This window comes from Syngnathus scovelli, chromosome 6 (assembly GCF_024217435.2).
Source record: "Syngnathus scovelli strain Florida chromosome 6, RoL_Ssco_1.2, whole genome shotgun sequence".
Classification (NCBI taxonomy): domain Eukaryota; kingdom Metazoa; phylum Chordata; class Actinopteri; order Syngnathiformes; family Syngnathidae; genus Syngnathus; species Syngnathus scovelli.
The window spans coordinates 18,237,039-18,258,770 of record NC_090852.1 but is presented as its reverse complement, the minus strand read 5'-3'; the positions used below and the strand labels follow the sequence as shown (position 1 = coordinate 18,258,770).

General features: G+C 43.7%; 1 protein-coding gene across 5 annotated transcripts in view; it reads left to right on the top strand.

Annotated features, from left to right (window-relative positions):
• LOC125970426 (alpha-1,3-mannosyl-glycoprotein 4-beta-N-acetylglucosaminyltransferase C) overlaps positions 1-20,886 on the top strand; it is a 41,524-nt gene extending 20,638 nt beyond the window's left edge. For 4 of the 5 annotated variants that reach the window (XM_049722718.2, XM_049722719.2, XM_049722720.2 and 1 more), the window contains 3 exons: positions 17,635-17,774; positions 17,850-17,997; positions 18,075-20,886. In XM_049722718.2, the coding sequence (XP_049578675.1) occupies positions 17,646-17,774; positions 17,850-17,997; positions 18,075-19,231 (1,434 nt within the window). In that variant the 5' untranslated portion in view covers positions 17,635-17,645 and the 3' untranslated portion in view covers positions 19,232-20,886. The remainder of the gene's footprint in view (positions 1-17,634; positions 17,775-17,849; positions 17,998-18,074) is intronic. The other variant, XM_049722723.2, reaches the window with a different exon arrangement.
• The last annotated feature ends 846 nt before the right edge of the window (positions 20,887-21,732 follow it).

Sequence of the window (21,732 nt, the reverse complement as noted above, 5' to 3'; positions counted from 1 at the left end):
CGAGTAGGTATGAGGGTCCCTTCTGAGGTGTTGTAATTACTTGTACTGATAGAGGTGAAGAGAGGACGCCGCTCGCTTCCCGGCAAAACCGCCGCCTCCCCCCCCCTCCCCTACTCGCTCTTGCCATATGCAGCGTTTAATGTCAGTGTAATCTGTAAAGGTTAGTGCTGTACATCTCCACAAGCAGCTGAATCAGTGCTCTGGAAACACGCTGTGACATTAAGAAGCCCGGCGCCCTTTAGTCCACTTTAATACGACCACACTTTGAGTGCTTCCCTTCTATCGGGAACAGTAATCGCACTCGGGTGTGTTCACTTGCGTTAGTACTTGTAGTGGCCCCCTAGTAGTTGCGAGAAATTGTGATTTGTTTGCGATCGACACGTCTCGAGTATGAAACGATTTGATCAGGTTCGGTTTATTTGGTACCTTAGAAATTAGCATTGGTGGACACCAAAGGGAAACTCGAGTGTGCCAAGAAGGGAACCCTGGAGAACACCCCAAAAAATTCAGGAATTTACTGCCACTACTTCTCAATCTTTGCAGGTTTCCAACAATTATCTTCAAACCCGAAGAATTTATTTGGAATTAGCACACAGGGATTCTTTATCTTTTTCGCATCAAAAAAATCCCAAGTTAAGCTTGATCATATTTTTTTTCTTAAATTAGCAGTGGTTCACGGTTTCCATATGTTTGATGAGTCAGAATTGCATCATCGCTCACATTGTTTTATTATTCTACCCTTGAGCAGATTCAATTCCGTTATTTCCGACGGGACCTGTTGGATAATTGGACATAGATGGGTGTGATCAAACTGTATGTATAATCTAGCCAGATGTATAAATATGTATACATCAAATCACTGACCCATTTCTGCATGAATGAGGTCTTATACTACGCTAGACGAGTTTGCATATAGAAATACGGATCGTCAGTGAATATGAATATATGACTGTGACAATGTTATGAATTGCAGAAACCTGATTTGCACTGGCTGGCAAAATTGCTCCAGTGGCGTCAAAGCACACTGGAGTCCAAGCGCAAGCTAGCGTGAGGGTGGAGGTGAGTCAGGCGTGAATCTGTGAGTGACCACCGTGTCCCGCTGAGTGTGTGTTGCCGCTATCCCACAGTGCCAGGACAAAATGTGCGGCCTCGTACAATTTGACATTTGATTGACATTTGCAAATTCACAAACAGTATTTATTTATTTATTTATTTATTTATTTATTTATTTATTTATTTATTTATTTATTTATTTATTTATTTGTTTGTTTGTTTGTCTGCTTGTTTATTTATTTATTAATTTATTTATTTATTTATTTATTGTTTGTTTGTTTGTTTGTTTGTTTGCTTGTTTAGTTATTTATTTATTTATTTATTTAAATTATTTGCAGGGTTTTTTTTGTGTTTAAAAAAAAAAGTAGAGCTTTGCATCTTGTGGCAAATAGAGGCAATTGTAACCCTTTTTTTTTTGTAACTGCTATTATTTTTCTAATAAACAGGCCAAGCTAACAACAGAATCAAAGGCCGATCTATAGAAGTTGCACAAAAATCAATCTTTTATTTCTAAAATATTACTATATTTTTCTTTTTATTATATATATTGCTCTTGATAGTAGCAGGTCTTGTTAGGATAAGTTCAGTGCAAGTGTGGCTTCCAACTATTGCTGTTACCCTTCCTTAGAAAATAGAAGAAAAAAAATATAGACTAACGGGTCAAGGTCGGATAAGCACAGTGCAAACAAAGCGTGGCATAAATTGGCACATTGACGGCATAGAGTCCCAAAATACTGTTAACACAGTCATCATCATCCGTGCAAGCCTTCCATCTTCTTCTCAAAGTCAGCAGACTCGCTCGGTGTGCATTAGCGGCGTGTTTTGAGGGGTAAAATGGCACATTACAACACATTAAGACGCATTACGGCACACGCGTGGGGGGGCGCGACTCTACTCCGTCATTACAGAATTGTTCTCTGATGCTTTTGTGTCATTTCCCTGCCGCCGTTTCGGAGTGGCCAAGTAGAAAATTGCCTGGCGCGGGTTCATAATTACATGCCGAGCGTACGCGGATCACCTCTGAGCCGAACGCGCGCCGCTTCCGATCAGATGCTCTGCGCCGCGGATTTTACTTCGCACAATGCCACAAATCACCGCCGCTTCCCTTTTGCAGCCTCCGTGACAATTGGTAGGAAATATACAATTACAAATCTGCACGTGTTTTAAAGATGGGATTTTAATGACGGACGTACTGCTACTACTTAGTTAATTTGGTCCGTGGGTCACTTGGTATATATATATTTGTTTTTTATCGACGATCAATTAATTCAAGTCAAGACGCTCGTCACGTGACATGTTTCCCCAGTCGAGCCCGCAAAGCTAGCAAAAATGAGTAAGAATTTATTTTGAAAAATATTTAAAAAATGGGCGATTCTCTCCCAATTACATCCGTCGGTTCAGGTCAAGACGCTCGTCTCGGTCACGTGACATGTCACCTCAGTCGAGCCCGCGAATCAAGCAAATATGAGCAAGAAATAGATGTTTGGAAAGCTTCTTTGGAAAGGGAAAAAAGGCCAATTTTTAAAATATTTTTCAAAATAAATTCTTACTCATTTTTGCGGACTCGACTGGGGAAACTTGACACGTGACCGGGACGAGCGTCTTGACCTGAATTAAATAATGGTCGATAAAAACTTTTTTTTTTTTTCCTGTGCGGCAAGTGACCCACGGACCGGGACCGGTCCACGGCCCAGTGGTTGGGGACCACTGCCTTAGAGGAAGCAGGGCGCTTTTTCAACAAATAACTGTCAGTCAATAACAAATCTCGCTCGGGTCGCTTCTCCGCGGATCAGCCTGAGAGCAAGAGATCAACCAATCACTAAGACTCAAACAGTTGGTGGGAAACGTAACGGGCGGAGTCATGTGTGGGATATCGACGCGGAAAGCAAAATTAGAATTGATTTGTGGAGAAGCGAAGGGTGCTAGACTGAAGGGAGGTTGCGATCTGGGCACGAGCTCCCGTGAATCCCTAATCCGTTCGTCTTTGAGGAATTCACCGTGGCAGAAGCGCCTTCTCATTACTCTCACAGACAGGCGATCCGTCGCAGATTGGATGCGAGACGAGCTCCGGGGCGGCACGGAGATGCCTCGCTTCGTCTCGCCGGGCCTAATGGGATTCTTGTAAACAGGCGGCTCACTGGAGAACGCTTGCGTATTAACTGTTTTGTTTCACAGGTGGTTGAGCCACTTTCGACTCATCCTTGATGCATTGCCAAAATTGAAAAAATATATATTTAGACGTGTGAGGCCTCAGGTTGTCCTGGAACAAAACAAGGTTAGGGGGAACAAGAAAGTCTTTGAACCTTTGGAGTTAGTGTTAATTTTACATGATGCTCTGAGCCACTTTGATTCGACCTTGGAGGAGGTCTTGTTTGCCGCTTGTTGTCCGCTCAACTAGATTAACAGCTCGAGCAGTCGGAGGCCAAGCCGCCCCGCGCCGCGCCAGGAGGTCAAGTGGCTGGCAGCCGTTTTCCCAGAGTTTGGCATCGCCAACCCCCAGCCCGTGGCAAAAAAGGGGAAGTTTGCGCTTAATGAAAATTCAGCGCCCCAAAGGGCGGGGGAGGGGTGTTCTCGCGGAACGTCGTAGTCGATTATCTTGACTTTGATCCCGGCTCACTACCTCGAGCCTGTTCAGGGCGGCGCGGGCGACAAAGCGCTTTCATCCTCGACGCCACCGCCAGCGCAACAAGCTGTGATCACACGCCGAGATGCACGTAACAACATTAGCATTTGCGCTAAAGGCAGCCCGCTGTCACCGATCAACCGCGTGAACTCACTCTGAAGGAAATAGTTGGTTTTATTCCTGTGCCACTGGCCTTTTGTGAACTTCCAGAAAATCACCATTTAAAAAAAAAACAATTCTATTAAATCCTGCTGGTCTGTGTAAAAGGGGCTGAAGGCGACCCGCACATTTTTCCCAGCTTTCAAAGCAAAGTTTTTGAAGGGGCACATTTTTTGGAAAAAAATTAGTAAAAAGAAAAGAGGAAAAAAAAAAAAAAAGCTCCTATAGGCCTTGCTAGGACAGCACGTGGAAACTGTTTTTTTTTTTGGTGCACCGGAACACCCCGAAAAAAAATCTCAGGTCGACTTAATGAAGTTTCTCTTTTATAAAAAAAAAAAAAAAAAAAATGGATTTAACTGTGACAGCAACAAAATATGGTGAATAACAAGAAGCTCAACACTTGTGGTGCAAAAACAACAGCAGGAGCACCTCTGCGACGTACCCGCTGGTTTCAGAAGAAAGCAGAACGTCAGAAGGCAGCCAGCTCCAGCCCAGCGAGACTCGACTTTGAGTCCCAATGTGAATACGGTAACCATAGTGACGAGAAACTCGTACTCGTCAAAGAATTAGGCAAGCCATCTACATTTTAGCTATTGTGCTTTAAAGAGCTTTTAAAACCAAAACACAGTTTCAAACACAGTGGCACCATTTTTCATTGCAATGAGTCAGTTGTGTTCATTCGAGTCAATCGACTCGGAGTCGTCCACTTGTGAACGTCCAGTTAAAAGTTGCTCATTTTAGACTCAGCCTTGTGTTGACTTCATTTTCTCACGCTCTTCTTAAGCAAAGACATCAGAGGGAAGTAAATACAGTCGGTAATTAAGAGGTAAATAAAACACATTGATCTCCATAGGCGGCCATTTTTCAATATAGATTAGCTGTTTCGAGTCATCATAATTTGGTGCCTCGAGCTGTGATTGTGTGTGTTTAATAGTCTCAACATTGAGTTTCAAAAGATAACTAAGTGAGAAACAGATTGTCTAGGGAACGTTCCAAGGAGCGTCTTGTCAGAAGAACAGCCTAATGGAAGCTGTATGAATTATTAGCGCCGGCGCGAACGGCTCATTTCCGAGTGAACCTGCGTGAAATGAATGCAGGGATGTCTCATTACGGTTTATCAAACATCCAGCTGGCAGCTCCGTCCGTCAAAAGGGAGGTAAATACGTTGTTGTTTACACGCACACCACGCCTCCAAGGTCAACACGATCGGTCAATGCCATTCGATTATTGTCGATGATGGAACGATCAACTGCATCGCTGCGGATTTTAACATGAAATTTGGTAGGCGTGCTTTTCACCAGCACTAGTAACCTTTTGGCCAGGCGTTCCCAAAACGTTCACGATAATACCTACCAAGACGACGCTACCAAAAATCCAATGAGACGTTTTCATCAGCGAGTTTTTGCTACGCTTTGCAAACTTTGAGCGCTCATCGGGGGGCTCCAAATCGTTTTTCATTTTCATTTACACTGCGCCAAATGAGCAAATTACCGACACCTACTTCACAACCTAGACGTTTAACGGCGCAATTAAATCACAATAGCATGCTTTCCGTCCGGCAATTAACCTTTTACTAAACCAATAATTATTTAGTGGCTTCCACCATGACAAACCCAGCGGTAATGGATGTCTTCTGCTCAATAAAAAGATGGAAATGTGCGTTTAGCGCCTTAAGAGCTTGGCTAGACAAGAAACATGCCAGACGACTTCCGTCCAAAGTCACGTAATTCAAAACATTATTAATAGAGCACATTTTCATTTACTGGAGGTGGTAACATTTAAAAATGACGTCCTTTATGATCATTTATAAATGAGTTCCCGTAAAGCTGAGTTTGAATCTTTTTCACCCCGAGATGGATATGTTGTTTTTAAACGGCGCTGATTTTCTGCTCGTTTCCAAGGCAACCTCTATCACAAATGTTCGAACCGTCTTCCCAACTCAGTCAATCTGGTAACAAGTGCCATCAGAGCACGATAAGTCATCGGAATTACACGGCGATATGAAGTCACGCAACGATGGATGGTCGCCGGCTCGTTTGTCAACGGGCGACCAATCGCGTACCTCGCGGATAAACCTGACTCGGCACATTTGTCAGCGGGGACTCCATTACCTTTGGCGGGACGGGGGATAGATTCCATCCCGAATGGAGCTGTCTGCCCTCCAGCCTTGTAGATAAAAGTATCTTGTGAAGCGTTTGGATGGATATCACTAAGTGTTATGATTATATTAGTCATAAGAGCCCCTTTCACGCTGTGTGCTCTAGAGATTAACTAAAAGTGAGAACAAGGGTGTGACATGAGCCCCTTTCATCCTGCCAGCTACAGTTGACCTTTTCCCATTATGACATTTTATAGCATACATTTACAGTATAGCACAAAAAAAATGTCTCCCGAAAAATGATGTGCTAGTAAAGTCATTTTTGAAATTAGCATCAACAGCATTATTCTGGCTAAAAGCTAGGAGCTAGTTTACCAGATATTGTGGTAGTAATCCCAAAGCAAACACGTAGCCAGTCTTTGTCCTTTAGCACCTCCTTAGCTCTTAGCGTTGACATAAAGACACGCCATGTTGATCTGAGCTGGAATCCATAATGATAATAGCGACGGATCGATAGCGAGGCGCACCGCGGAGTCGCTGTCACAGCGGGATATTGACGTAGCGACGCTCATTTCCTGTGAGCGCATGCCGTTAATGACTAAAAATGTCATTGCCGCCTGTCAGCTGTCGTCGGAAACAGCGGGGAGGAGGAAACGGAGCGCAAATTCCCCACAGGGCTTTGAAATTTCTTTGTCAAGATTCAGGAATCGATTATCATCAAACTTTGACACCATGATTTGATGAACTATGCAAAATAGTTTCACAATTTAGCTGTTTTAAATGACTGCTTCTAAATGGGGATGTTTTGGCCGGATTAGGGATTTGTCAAAGAACAATAGATATGGCAGCTTCAAACCAAAATGGCCGACTTCCTGTTCAATTTCGGGCATGGGTCATTGAGACTTTCTCGTGCATCCTGTTGTTGTAGTTACGTCTGTCCAAGTTCGTATCATTAAGCAAAAAAGTGTCTGCGATTCGTTTTTAAATATTTTTCAAATGAGTAATTTTGGCGAAAATGGCCACTTCAAACCAAAATGGCCGACTTCCTGTTTCATTTCCTGTCCTGTTAAATGTTCACCTAATTTCATGTTAATCTGTGAAACTGGTAAAAGGTATTTTTGTTCCCATAATGTTTTTTAACTGTATTGATTTTGAATGTTGCATGCAACACAGCAAAAACTGCTTTTGTGTTGATGCCTTAGTATCAATTTAATTGATTTTGAGCATTACCTAACCCAAGATGGATGTGACACAACAAAAACCTTTACAGCGTAAATTCCTGACGAAGAATCTCATTGATTTGGAACATTTTTCAAACCACGATGGATGTGACAGAACAAAAAATGTTTTTGTCAATGCTTGAGCAAGAATCCTATTGATCTTACCAAACATCTACTGTCACTCCTCGACTTTTAAAACATTCTCTCCCAAAAAAAGATTTCTCTTAATAAATTCATTTTTTTTATTCAGATGTGACGAATATTTTCCGCTTGCGGGTGGCCTAGTCCTCCACGATGTCCCTGCCGTCTGAACCCGGATGGCAAAAGTTCTCCTGCATTAGCATAGTCTCATTTGTTTACCATTAATTATGCATTCGTGTCAAGCCACTAATGATGACAAGGTCAAGGAGCACTAGGCGGGAGAAGAATTCCGTAATATTTCTCAGAGTGCAGAAGGAGTTGCCAGCTCTACCTTTCTGCCTAAGGGACCATTAGCACATAATCCAGTCGGTGACATTTTGGCCTGAAATGGCTCGTTATGAATCCGTTAATTGATTGTGGATTTAATGGCATTTCCTAGCGATAGAATGAACTGCTTGCCTTCGCCTTCGCCTTTCACCCAGATGCCCAGATAAGACGGGATTTGTGTGTATAATTTCACACGGAGAGACAATGATCAGATAATTGGATGTCATGTAGCATAATGTGCAATAAAGTTGTCTTTTGTTTGCTGTCAACACAGCAGGGCGGCGGCCATTATGGAATAACATAGCACAAAAAGTGTCTGTTAGGACCTACAAAGTAGCAGAAAATTGCTTCTGTCCTCTCGTTTGAGTGGCGGAATCACACAAGCGTTTACAGGCGGTGTAAAATAGTCTTGAAACGTATCCTTTCACACGACAATCATGCAAAGAATAGTGACATCACTGCCTTAACAGAAGGCTCGGAATGTATCCATTAGGCCAGCTCAGTGGCCTAGTAGTAGAGTGTCCGCCCTGAGACTGGAAGGTTGTGGGTTCAAACCCCGGCCTGGTCATACCAAAGACTATAAAAATGGGACCCATTGCCTCCCTGCTTGGCACTCAGCATTAAGGGTTGGAATTGGGGGGTTAGATCACCAAATGATTCCCGAGCGCGGCACCGCTGCTGCTCACTGCTCCCCTCTCCCCCAGGGGATGGATTAAAATCAAATGGGGATGGGTTAAATGCAGAGGACAAATTTCACCACACCCAGATGTGTGTGTGACGATGATCATTGGGACTTTAACTTTAACCTTTGCCTTGAAGATAGCTTGTTGTAGAAAGTGCCGGATTGCGTCGTGGAATACAGACACCAATTATTTAACGCAGAGATACTGTCGCATCCCAGTTGTAAAAGGAGACGATTATCCACATTTGACTTTCACACAGAGGCCAGATAAGAAGGTTGATTGCTTCGAAGACAATTGTTGGGAGATTTTTTGATGGGTTGTATATAGGAGACTTTGTTTCACACAGAGGCCTTTTACACGGAACACAGCAAAGCTATTATTTATCATCATTTTCCTATTATTCAAAACCTGTTTTGTATTTTTCTACATTAAAGAAGCAAAAATATTCATGTTGCGGCGGTGATGTAAAAGAGTCGAGCAGCAGTAAAACCTCGTCCTTCTGCCTCGTCGCCACACTCTCATTAGCGGTCGCCATCTGTCCGAGCAGACCTCACACCACTCCGTCAACGTTCTGCGCTCCCGGCGCCCCATCACACCTTTGGACGCAGCGTCCTCCTCGGTCAGGATGACACCTTCATCATTCGCATCCCCCCTCGCATGGGCTCAATCTTGTGTCTATTTGTCTTCGCGCTGTCTGAACCCAGACAGATTATTACTAATATTCGGGGTATGCCTCAACATCACAGAGGGTGATGCGACACATTGTATCTCACTATGTCGCTACCGTACCCAGCAGTCACCGTACCGTATCTAATACCACAGGACGTATTAAAATGTAAGTGAATGGTATCGTAACTTTAGTGAATCACCTTGAATCGCATCATACTTGAAGCGAATCGAATAGTACCAGTCGCTTCTACTGATTTGAATCAGATTCATAAGAGATTGAGAGGAGATTCATAACTTGACTCGGTCAGATTATAGTCGGAGTTGATCAGATGGTGTGATTAATTTGTAAATCGACCGAATCATCAGTGAATCGAATCGTAATTGAAGCGTCTGGCACTTGAAATGAATCGTATGATATTGCATCAAAATTGGAGTGAATTTGATCACGAACGGACTGATCGTATCGCAACTGAAGTTAGTTGGATGTAATTGGTGTGAATTGTCTCAGAATTGCCGGAGTTCACTTTCTTCAACTCATAGTTCAATTATCCCCCTTTCACGTCAAGACTGTGACATTTCCATCCCGTCACTCGTTTTCTCCGCGGAGCACGATGAAGAAGTCAGTTCCGGGCTCAGTCCGACGCTCCGTGTCTTGTCGCTCTCGTAATTCCCTAGAGAAATTGGAGCTGACAATCTTCCGCCGGCCAGACATGAAATCCCGTTGATCCGTCAGGACACGCTCGGCCTCTGAGCTCCCCTGGCGGGCACAACGGAGTCATCCGCAACACGGCGACACAGAGACGACGCCTGAGACAAAGCCGCAGACTTGAGGATTCCTGGGAGCTTTACTCCAGTGTCAAGCTAGTCCCCACCGACACTTTCTTAGATTAAAAGTTTGACTGACATCAGTCGAAAGACTTTTGTGTCTGGATACTTCGCTTTCAAGGTATCAGGCCACTCTGTTGTATTAGCTCATCATATCATAATTGGAATGAATCATTCCGAATCTGGATTGAGTCATATAGTATCGTAATTAGAGTCAGTCATAACAACAGAATCGTAGTGAGCCATTAAAGCACATCAAATGATCACTGGAATGAATCATACCGTAGTTGGAAAGAGTCATAATTTGAGCGAATCGTGTCGTAATTGGAGTGAATTGTATCGTGTTGCAAATCGAATGAGTTTTGTCTGATCAAATTCAAAATATTGTCAATGTCAGATAATTAAAGTGATTTGGATTTGTCTTAGCGTTACCACGCAATATGATTTACAACTAATATGTTACGATTCATTTGACAATGTGATTAACGCCAATTAAAATACGATTGACTCCAACGATGACGATACCATTAACTTTAATTACGATAGGAATCGCTTCAATTTACATCGCTGCTACTCCATTTATGTTACAAAACCAATTCACGAGGATTTAAGATGATGATGTTTAAATGACCACTTGAACGCCACGTGCCCTATTTATCTGACGGACAACGAGCTACGTAAGTTCGAATCAAAACGAGGTGACGACGGGAGGCTGCCGTGTGAGCAACAGCAGGCGGCTGACAAAACATGACGAATATTTTGCACCGTGTGACCTTTTCACATGTTCACCTTTAAAAGCGCCTCACTTCTTTCTGCTCGGCAAATAAATGGCAAACATTGGACAAAATAGCCTTCCGACGCAGCTCGCGGGAGTCCGACGTGAGACCTTTATGTTTGGAACGTAACCCTCCAGGCCACCATGTTGAGTGTTTATAAATGTCAGTTGTGGTGACTCAAAAAAAAAAGTGAGGCTTTAAAAAGGATGCCGGCGTACAGCAGCTCGCAAATGGCAAACAGATAGCGGCAGCTAGCGTGGGAAGCTAATGTTAGCCCTTTTTGCGCTTTCTTGTTAAAAGTCACAAACAGGTTGACTCGAAATAAAACTTTTTTATCCTTATCTTGGCTTTACGACAATAGAAAACACATTTGTTTAAACCAGACTGAAAATCCGACAGGTTACCAAAATGTCGTTGAAATCATCTTAATTTTTCGTCGTGGCTTTTTATAATATTCTTCCTCTCAACTAAAATCCTCTCTGGCTTTACCCTCCACGTCCTCCCATGAACCTTAGCCGTCATTGGCCAATTTAATGAGCCTTAATAAATTCAGACCTGAAAAATGAGCACCCATCTCATCAGTAACACAAATGTGAACCTTTGGACTGCTTGCGATTATCGATTCTCTTCCGAGACTCCTCGTCACCATCTTGCACGAAAAGGTATATTTTGGGGAAAACCTGATACCTCTTTTCCAGTCTTAACTAAAAGCACCTGAGTGTGCTTGAGTGTGTCGTTCATTGCGTATACTTGAGTGTGTTTTTTGCTGTGCTGTCCATTGTGATTGCCTGAGGATTTGGAAAGCGTGCACTTCTCCTCCACTCTGCTGCCATTAATAATGCACAGCAGCTTTTACTGGATTCTTACAAGATCGACGAGCACTACTTTTCTTTCGTTTGTTTTTCCTTTTTTTTTGTACTTTCCGACCTGTTCGCCATCCCTGTAGACAGGAGATGTGTGGGAAACTCAGAAAATGTCTTCATTTATTGTCTCTCTTGTCAGGTCGTGCTGTTTTTTTTTTGGGGTTTTTTTTTGGGGTGTTTTTTCAAAAGATTTTAGCAGCACTTTGTATGCAAAGTAAGACCTTTGGTTTGTTTTTGTATTTAGTTTGATAAGCTGGTAATTCTAAATGACTTCAGTTTGGTTTAGTTTTGCACAGATGTCGTTTGTGCTGTTTAAATGCAAAGGTTGCTATCTTCCGTTTTCGTTCAGCTTTTCGTCAACAAAATGCAAATTTCCACAAAATGTATCTTTTTGATTGATGATTCTATTCGCTCGAATGAAGCCGCTTTTGTGAATAACCCAAACTTTGATTAGGGTTTAATTTCACACATTTTGTTTATGGATTTAATTTTCTTACTTAGATCAGGTTTTACTTTCTTTTGTTCCCATCTTATATATCTATCTTATCTCTGTGAATCAAGGGCTTTAATTTTGGCGGTTTTATATTTGATCGATCGCTTCTTCCATTTTTATTTCTAATTCACGTTAGCTTGACAGGACCAACTTGAAAATTGATTTATATTTTTTTCATAACTCAGGCCTCAGGAGATGTACTCTGCGGTGTTACTGGGTTTAATTTGTACTTTGATAGGTTGCTTGTTCCTTTTCCTTTTGCTTTGATACACCCAGCTTTGTGTTAACTAAGAGTTTAATCTCCTGTGACTGGTGCGGTGCATTCAGGTCAGGAAACATTACCTCTACACTTAATACAAATTCATAATGGCTCATGTTTGGAAAAGAAAAATGATTGTGGTTAGACTGGAAGGTCCTGCTGTATTTTGTAATTATGTATAAAACATTATAATTGAACGAGGGCTGCGGTGCCTTGTTTATAGCAAACAAACAAGCTTTTGTTTATTATTCATCAGCGGTCGTCACGGTGACACGACTCCACCTTTGCTTCATTTCCACAACCATTTCCGAGCGGACTGTAAAATAAATATTCATGACCTTTCTTTTTTTTTTTTCCAACCATTCGCAAGTCGGAATGATAATAAGGACAATGAGCGGCTTTAGAAAAAAAACAATGAACGCAAAAATGCTTTTCAATGCTTCTAATGAGACACGTTTTAATAAGCAGGTATGTTCAACATGCTCGCAATTTGTAAACATAGACGCTCCGATTGCAACGCGACACGCGCCGGCGGGCGGAAATTAAAAATAAAATAAAAACAGGCTCATCAATGTTTGATGCGAGGGAGAGGAGCTTAGAGTAACCCCCGGATGTTCATTAAATGTGCTTCTTACACTTTTTTATTTTTTTTGGTAACGTGTTCAATGAAAAGTCACCTTGAACGCGTTGTATGCAAAAATAAATCGAGTCAATCAAGCTGCTTACCCAAGCGAAGACAATTCAATCACTATTATTCAAGTAAAATTCAGTAAAACTACTCATATGGATTGAAGTCACTTTTAAAGTGTTTAACGGATACAAAATATACTTCAAAACTTTATTGAAATGCCACCGAAATCGTCAAAATTGATGGGCAGCCAGGCGAATGTTTCCACACCCGATATTAGCCACTTTCCAAAATGGCGTCAAGTGACTTGCGAGTCACACATTGGACGTGACAGGCGCATTTTTCAACAAATGTCCCGACACGGTCCTCTTTTGTCGGCGTTCCTCGCGATCCGACGGGATTTGTCGGCTAATGACGGCCTCGGTTCCGCCAATTTTCCGCACTGTGAGTCATTGTTGGGCATCGGGCCATCATTTTGCCGTCGTGGGAACGAGTCAAGACGCTAAGCCTCTTTTCCCGGCGAAAAAAGACGAGCAAATCTGCCGCTAAGATGCTCACTTCCCGCCTGCGTGACTCTCGGAGCGGAATGTTCCGGGAGAATGCGCTGATGTCATCCGGCCTCCTTTCGCACAGCATCTCCTGGAACATTTTCTCACCTTGCTTCATGTTCAGCATGGACGCTCGGTGAAACCAACAGTGACAATGGCTCTTGAATCTCACTGGCTGGGAAAAAAAAAAAAATCCCTTCTGCGCTCACAAAAATCTGGACCAGTATGGCGTTTAAAGCCTCCCCGGCGTTGTTCATGATGAAGTGCCGCTTGTCACTGCGATGTATAGCGTTAGCCTTTAGCTATCATCTATTGGGCATTAAACTGTGAAAAGGACATTTAGTTTTTCAATCTGTTCTTCAAGTCTGCCCTTTCGTCTAATTTATGTCTCCCAGGCGAGAGAAGGTCTCCACTGAGGGGCTCACAATTCTTCTTCCTTTCTCTCTGTTGCCTTTCCCCATTAACTCATTAAAACCATTTTTTTTTTAATTTATTCTACAGACCGCAGTCCCATTTCCAACCTCTTTGTTGACTCGTGTGAGTTATTTAAAAAAAAAACTTAGCACTGCTTTTATCGGAGTCTCTTTGGAGAGTGGCTTCATCTGGCCGAGTGTTGTTCTTGGCGCAAGTGTGAATGTCAGCGAGCATAAACAACCTCCCGTTAATTGAAGTGTAATTGCGTCGCCGTCGGGTCAGCGCTTCCTATAAATTTATGCCGCGCCTCCAAACACAAGGTGATAATAACAAGCCTCACAGAATGCGACGTTCTTTTGAATATCGTCAAAAGCATGACACGGTTCAGAAGCTACAGGCGGGCTAAATCCGACAACATGAGGTTTGTTTGATTCCCAAAGGAGGGAGGGAGACAAGATGGGGGGGGGGAGGGCGGGGGGGGCACAGAGATGTCTGCCCCATCAGGCCCATTGGATGTCCACTAAGTGTCTAGTAGCCACTGGCTGGAAGACGCACCTCATCAAAGATTCATGTACGAGATGGGATAAGGCAGCCCGACGTTTCCTCCTCCGCATCTCCTCATCTCGGTGAAGGTAGCGTACACGCCATCTTGGTTCTGGGTTGTGGGTTCGAGGCCTGTATCGGTATCACCTTCTCGGTTTAATTGTGGCTTTTATTGATTATCTGTGTTGGGGAGAACTTAACATTGCTAGCTGCTCATTTTCTGTCAATTTAGCCATATTGGATGAAACATCCAAGACGGGGGACGTATGTGGTTCCAATTTCCGTGTCTGTGGGTATCGTCACCCCGGAGGAGCGAGCTGCCGTTTCGTCCCTCGGGGTGTCAACGTGCCGTCTCATTGTGTCTTTCAGGTTTCATTTCCTGGTGCAAAGCCAGCCGAGCGCCAACCCTCTCCAGGCGTGGAAGCCGGAGATAAAGCTTTGTCATGTTGTCTGTCGCCTGCAGACATTTTTTTTTTCCTTTTGACCAGGACATGACCTTGACTCTTTAAAGTGCTTTTAAGTGCTTTTCCTTTTTTTCCCTCTCAAGACTGAAGAAAATACCCTCGCGGACTTTGACTGCCTTCTCTTGTGCTGTACGAGTACAGAGCAGCTTATAATGACGCTTTTCATTAACCCTTAGATGTATAAGTGGGTCAAAAATGACTCGATGATTTTTTTTTTTAATATCTTCATAATAAAAAGTCAAAGAACTAGAGGAAAACAATGGAAAAATGTCACCAAAGAAGAATTGATGGCCTTATGCATCTGAGGGTTAAAACCCGAACCCGAGTTTAAAACCCTAGTTTGAAACCCTAACCCTAGTTTGACACCATAACCCTAGTTTGAAACCCTAACCCTAGTTTGAAACCTTAGTTTGAATCTCTAACCCTAGTATGAAACCATAACTGGAGTTTTAAACCCCAGTTTGAAACCCTGACCCTAGTTTGAAACCCCAGTTAGAAACCCTAACCCTAGTTTGAAACCCTAATTTGTAACCCTAACCCTAGTCCGAAAGCCTGACCCTAATTTTAAACTACGGCCCTCCAAATACAGGTTGATCGCAAAAGCGAGGCCTCAACAGATGAATTTCACGTCACAATAATAAACATTTTTGTTAAAAAAAGGTAGTTGTGAGATTAGATATTTAAAAAGTCTCTTTTTACTGGTTCTAGGATAAAGACGTACACGCTCATTTTAAACCCCAGTTTGAAACCCCAACTTGAAATGCCCTTTGAACCCCAAACTTTTAAAGCTTACTTTGTATTCCTAACATTAGCGTGGCTCAGCGGTAGACTTCTTGCCTCTCAACTCTTAAGATCGATCCTCAACCCTGGTGACCATGTTGAAGTGACCTTGAGCAAGACCCTGACCTCCATTTTGCACCTGCTGTCGAATCCATTTGTCGACTTGTCTGTAAAATACTCCCCCTAGCATTGAATTATGGAAGCGTCTGATTAGATTAGGTGTCTACCCGCTGCTAATTACCAACGCTTGATGTTTGCCAAGTGTGCGCCGACTTCCTTCTTTTGTGCGTCGGCCTGTAAGAAGCTCGACTCTTTGACCAATTTCAACGACTAACCAAACAGCCGTTCGTTAATGAAAGCCACTGATTATTCCTCTCCTGCCTGCGCCGCATTTCTCTTATCAATAAAAAAAAGCGCTGGCGTCTCTCATCAAGGAGGAGAAATCCATGGAAAGCTAACGCGCTGACACAAAGCGACTGCTGAAGCCCAGCAAATCCGCCCGCTTAATTGATTATTGGCGCCGGAAGCGGGTATCTGTGAGGTGCAGGAGGCCTCGGGGGAAATAATGGAAAACAGATAAGATGAAATGCGGGGAGAAGCGTCGTCGCCGCTGCCGCCCGTTTCCTCCCGGCGTGCCAGCAAAGCGTTTCCAAATTGCACGAATCAAAAACGTAAACATGATGTAATCGCTAAAGTGTCGCCGAGACTTTTTGGAGTGACTCCGGTTCAAAAGCTGGGAGCAATTTTTGCTTTCTGAATTCGCCACGTCTACTTTGACGTTGAATTCAACCTACAAGCGATCGACCAATCACGAGCTGACATGCTTTCTTTTGTCGATCCGTTTTTTTTAGACTTGCGCAACTCCTTTTGTTTGTTGTTTTGGTGACATGCTCGCAGGCTACGATTGTCCTTCGCCTTTGTCGGGGATCACCTTTTCGTGTGTGTGTGTGTGTTGTGTGTGTGACAACACAATCAAAGGTAGCTCGCAAGGTTGTTTTCTATTTATTTTAGTGAGGTAATAGAAAGTCAAAATCAAGATGGGCGACACAAGGCCATCTCTGTTGCACAGCGAGTGGGGGAGGGGGGGGAGGAAAAAATTGCAGCGATGTTATAGAGCTTTGAAACGTAACGCAGCAAACACGACGGAGGTGTTATGATGCACCTTGGAAAGAAGAAGAAGCACTCTGGCATTTGATCTCAGTCGTTTTAGATGAACTCCAAATGAATTTTCGCCTTGGTAAACAGACTCCAATTCTAGTGAAGGTTGGGGACATTTTGTGGAGGAAAAAATTAAAAATAAAATACAGGCGAATACTTTTCAGGCAAAAACAGCTTTCGATTGAACGCTCTACAAAAAATGAGATGTTATTGCGAAATATTCATGATTTTTTTTTTTTTTTTTGTTGTTGCCTGCAACGTCCCAAAAAAAAGTTTACAATTATGTCATTTTTCTACACTCAATAAGCAACTAAGGAAACTAATTGTTGTGAGTGGATGGACAACTTCAATCTTTGCGGCACGCTAACTAAGTGATGGACCGACTAACTAAGTAACTAACTAAAAAAGCAACCGAGGAACGAATGACTTAATTAAAAGGTAAACTCTCGCCTCACATTCAATCGAGTGTGGACACGTCAACGGCGATGCTGTGCTACACTTCACACACACACACTCACACACGCTTCACTGCTGGAACTGTGCAGCAGCGTTCTGAGAAAATGGCAGCACCGACATCCCGGCCTATGTGACTGCCAGTGGGTCGCAACCATTAAAAGACACTTTAGTCCATTTGGCTGGCTGGATTGTTGCCAATAAAATGAACACACACACACACACACACACAAACACACACACATGGTTAATGCATCCTGGGAATTTATAGCTCTTCCCCCGTTTCCCGGGATATGAGAGGGATGAGCAGTTTTGTCAGATGAGTTTCTGGGGAGAAGGAAAGAAGATGGTTGCCATGGCAACACTTGGGCATCATGGGCAACACACTCCAGCGACTGACTAACCAACTAACGTGAGTTTGGTGACGAAAAATAATGAAAGATGTTTTGCCGTGCAGGTGAGTTGACCATGAGGCTGCTGTGGAAGTCCCTGGACAAGATGAGATGTCTGAGGAAGCGCTCGGCCATCCCCTTCCTCGGCTTCCTCATCACGTTCCTCCTCTTTCTCAACCTTTACATTGAAGACGGATATGTGCTGGTTAGTGATTCCATTACGTGTGTGTGTGCGCACCTGCGTGTTTAACAGCATCAAATGCTCCTCCATGTCTTCCAGGAAGAAGATAAGAGGCAGCTCAGGGAGACGTCGGCCCACCTCCCGAGCGCTGAGCGATACGTGCACACCTTCCGAGACCTCAGTAATTTCTCCGGATCCATCAACGTCACGTACCGCTACCTGGCCGGGACTCCGCTCAACCGCAAGAGTATGTCCAATGTTTTGTAAAAGAAAAAAAAAATATTTGACATCAAAACATCTTCGGCATCATTTGTTCTTTGTTAGAGTATCTGACCATCGGGCTGTCGTCGGTGAAGAGGAAGCGAGGGAACTACCTCCTGGAGACCATCAAGTCCATCTTTGACCAGTCCAGTTACGAGGAGCTGAAGGAGATCGTGGTGGTGGTCCACCTGGCTGACTTTGACTCCGTGTGGTGCGAGAACCTCCTGCAGGAAATCAGCCGCAAGTTCTCGCACCACATCATCGCCGGCCGCCTGCTGGTGATCCAGGCTCCCGAGGAGTACTACCCGTCCCTGGACGGACTGAAGCGGAACTACAACGACCCCGAGGACCGGGTGCGCTTCCGCTCCAAGCAGAACGTGGACTACGCCTTCCTGCTCAACTTCTGCACCAACCTGTCCGACTTCTACATGATGCTGGAGGACGACGTGCGCTGCTCTCGGAACTTCCTGACGGCGCTGAAGAAGGTGATCGCCTCCCGGGAGGGATCCTACTGGGTGATGCTGGAGTTCTCCAAGCTGGGCTACATCGGGAAGCTCTACCACGCGCGGGACCTGCCGCGCCTGGCGCACTTCCTGCTCATGTTCTACCAGGAGATGCCGTGCGACTGGCTGCTTATCCATTTCCGCGGGCTGCTGGCCCAGAAGGACGTGATTCGCTTCAAGCCGTCGCTCTTCCAGCACATGGGCTACTACTCGTCCTACAAGGGTGCCGAGAACAAGCTGAAGGATGACGACTTTGAGGAAGACGCGGTGGACATACCCGACAACCCGCCGGCGCGGCTCTACACCAACATTGACGTCTTCGAGAACTACGACGCCGCCAAGGCCTACAGCGCCGTGGACGAGTACTTCTGGGGCAAGCCCCCGTCCACCGGAGACTTCTTCGTGGTGGTCTTCAACAAGTCGGCCAAGATCAGCAGGATCAAGATCTCCACGGGATCCGACGATAGACAGAGTGACATCCTACGCCGCGGAGCTCTGGAAGTCGGCGAGAAACTGGTGGGCACCAAGAAGGGAAAGCAATGTTCGTCGTACATCACCCTGGGGGAGTTTAAGAACGGTAACATCGAGATCCGGGACGTGGACCACAAGATCAGTTTTGACGTGGAGTGCGTGCGTATTGTAGTGACGGCCGCTCAGAAGGAGTGGCTCATTATCAGAAGTATAAGTTTATGGACGACACCTCCGCCCAGCCAATGAGGAAGACGTGCGGACATCGTAGGCAACAATTTCTAGAAATGTAAATATTTCCACTCCGATGTAAGCGTTTTATACGTACGTATTTATTGATTTGGATTGCTAAATGTTTTTTGTTTTTATACAAGCAAGTCTCGGATTCTCTGAAACGAAAAAGGGATCGAAATGAACTTTACAAAGTATCGACTATTGTTAAAAAGCTACTGAAGTTGTCGTCGTGGTTTTTACAAATGTATTTCAGCACCGGTTGTAAAATGACGCTTTGCTTTGTGTTGACAATCATGAAGCTTGGCCATTTTGAGTCGAGGAAATCTCCTTCCTTCTGATTGGGACTCATTTGAAGCAATTCTCTGCTCGGAACCAATCTAAGCCGCAACTTCAAGACAAAATGAATATCTTGAGATAAATATAAAAGCACGAGTCGTTGAGAATCCAGCCCAAAATGGCTGCTTCAAACCAAAATGGCCAAATTTCTACTCACTTACAATTTTGTCATCATGTCCACCACGTCACATCACACATCCATCCAAATTCGTTTCTTGAATTCGTGAAACTTTCCAAATATTGAACAGGATTGTTCCATTTTACTCCACGATATTTTTCCCTATGCATTTTCTTTTTTAAAAAAAAAAGTTGTAGTCGTTATTAGGAAGCGCAATCCAACAAGCTGTCCTTGAGAACGCCGTCCAATTACTTGAAGTAATTGCGTCTTTCCAAGCCTTTCAAGACGGATAACAAGGCAGCAAAGTGTCGCTGTGGGATTCCCGGCAGGCCTCGTCCCTCGTTTGGCCCTTAATGAGCTCCCGCACCGCTTAAGCTACCAGGAGGAGCGCCATCTTGAGGTTCTTGGCACTTTGGATATTCACTTTGAAAGCCATCGCCACCCACTCCCCCCCACCCTTGTGCCACCGCGTCTACTCCGTGTTATGTCAAAGCGGCTGACAGGAGAACACTGTTTGTTTTTTCCACTGGAGATGAGATTGCTCAGTGAAAAACGAGCCAACAGTGCTGTTCTTTTTCTTTTTTTCAATATAAGCTCAGCAGCACAATTTTCCCGCAGTAAAAGCTCTCTCTTAGGACAAAATAAAGACCTTGGGAAAAGCCAATTCAGAACCAAATAGCAGACTTCCCGTGGCTTTTCAAGAATGGCTTCTTGAGACTTTTTTTGGGGGGTCTACTCATAATAGACAAGCCTACCAAAAATTTCATGATGCTAAGTGAGACGAGCTTCAGGGTTTGAATAAAAAAATAAGAAAATAAACTACCCTGCTTTACTGAACTCATCAAAAGTCACTGCCGTGCTCCACTAGAAAAAAAAAAAAAAAGTTTCACACCATCTGTGTACAAAATTTGATCAAATCCGTCGTCGTAGGGTCCCGGGAAATGGTCTTAATGACCTGAGTGTGACCTTAGCTTAGGTGGCAGTCTGAAGTCACGATGTTGGTCATGTGACGCATGTAACACGTGCATGAAGTGATGGTGAAATCTTTTCCCGGTCCGTGTTTTGGTACAAGACGATATCATTCTTTGTCTTGACTTGCGTCTTTCTCGTTGCTGCTGTACTGTAAAACGACGCTTATCTATTTTTGTACCACACGTTGTACGATGATGTTGTGTTGTAAAAAAAGAGCCGGATTAAACCCATGAATGCTCGGTGTCATGTTTGCCTTGCTTGACCGCATAATTTGGACGTAAACGTAAAAAGCGACAGAAATAATTTGGGAGTGACATTTGCAGCTGGTTGAAGCATCCTGAGACTTCACGTTTAGCCGCCAGCTAAGAACATACATTATTCATTTCAAGATTCATAATATGCTTTTTTTTTTCTCCTCCTCCTGAAGAGCATCCATAATGAACGCTAGAGGGGACACGCTCAGGCTTTTTGTTTTGCATGAGAGACACACGGTAATACCTTTACAACTGAATTTTATATTTACGGTATTTTGCTAGAAGTTGCGCTGGTAAAATTGGGCATGATAAAAAAAAAAAAATCAACTATTATATTTACAAATTATGGAGAGAGAAAAATGCAGCGCTGTGAATAATTTTCCGTGTGATTTCACAAAGCTGGTAAATGTCACTTGAAGCTTCGAGTCGTACGGTCCTGCCAAAAGGTGTTAACAAATGGGCCAAAAAAAAGAAAGTATAAAGAAGACTGACATTTTAACTGCACTTGGGTGTGAACACTGGACCAAAATGTCAGAAACAAAGCCCGCCGAGTGCTGTTTAGTCCCGTGTCATGGCAGGGCTGATGCATCGGTAAAAAGTTGGAAAATAGTTCCTCATTGTTTAGAAAAATTCCGTTTTCATTTAATCTGTTTTAATCGTTTGGGTAAATCCAGTCAAACATGTTTCCGGAGTCATAATCCTACCAGAAGGAAGGATTATGTGAGGAATTAAGTCATATTTTCCGAGCAAGACAAATCAGACTCAACTTTTTTGTTTTGGGTAAAATCATATTTATATAGGGGAAAAGTCTTTTGTCATCTTACTAGGATTATATT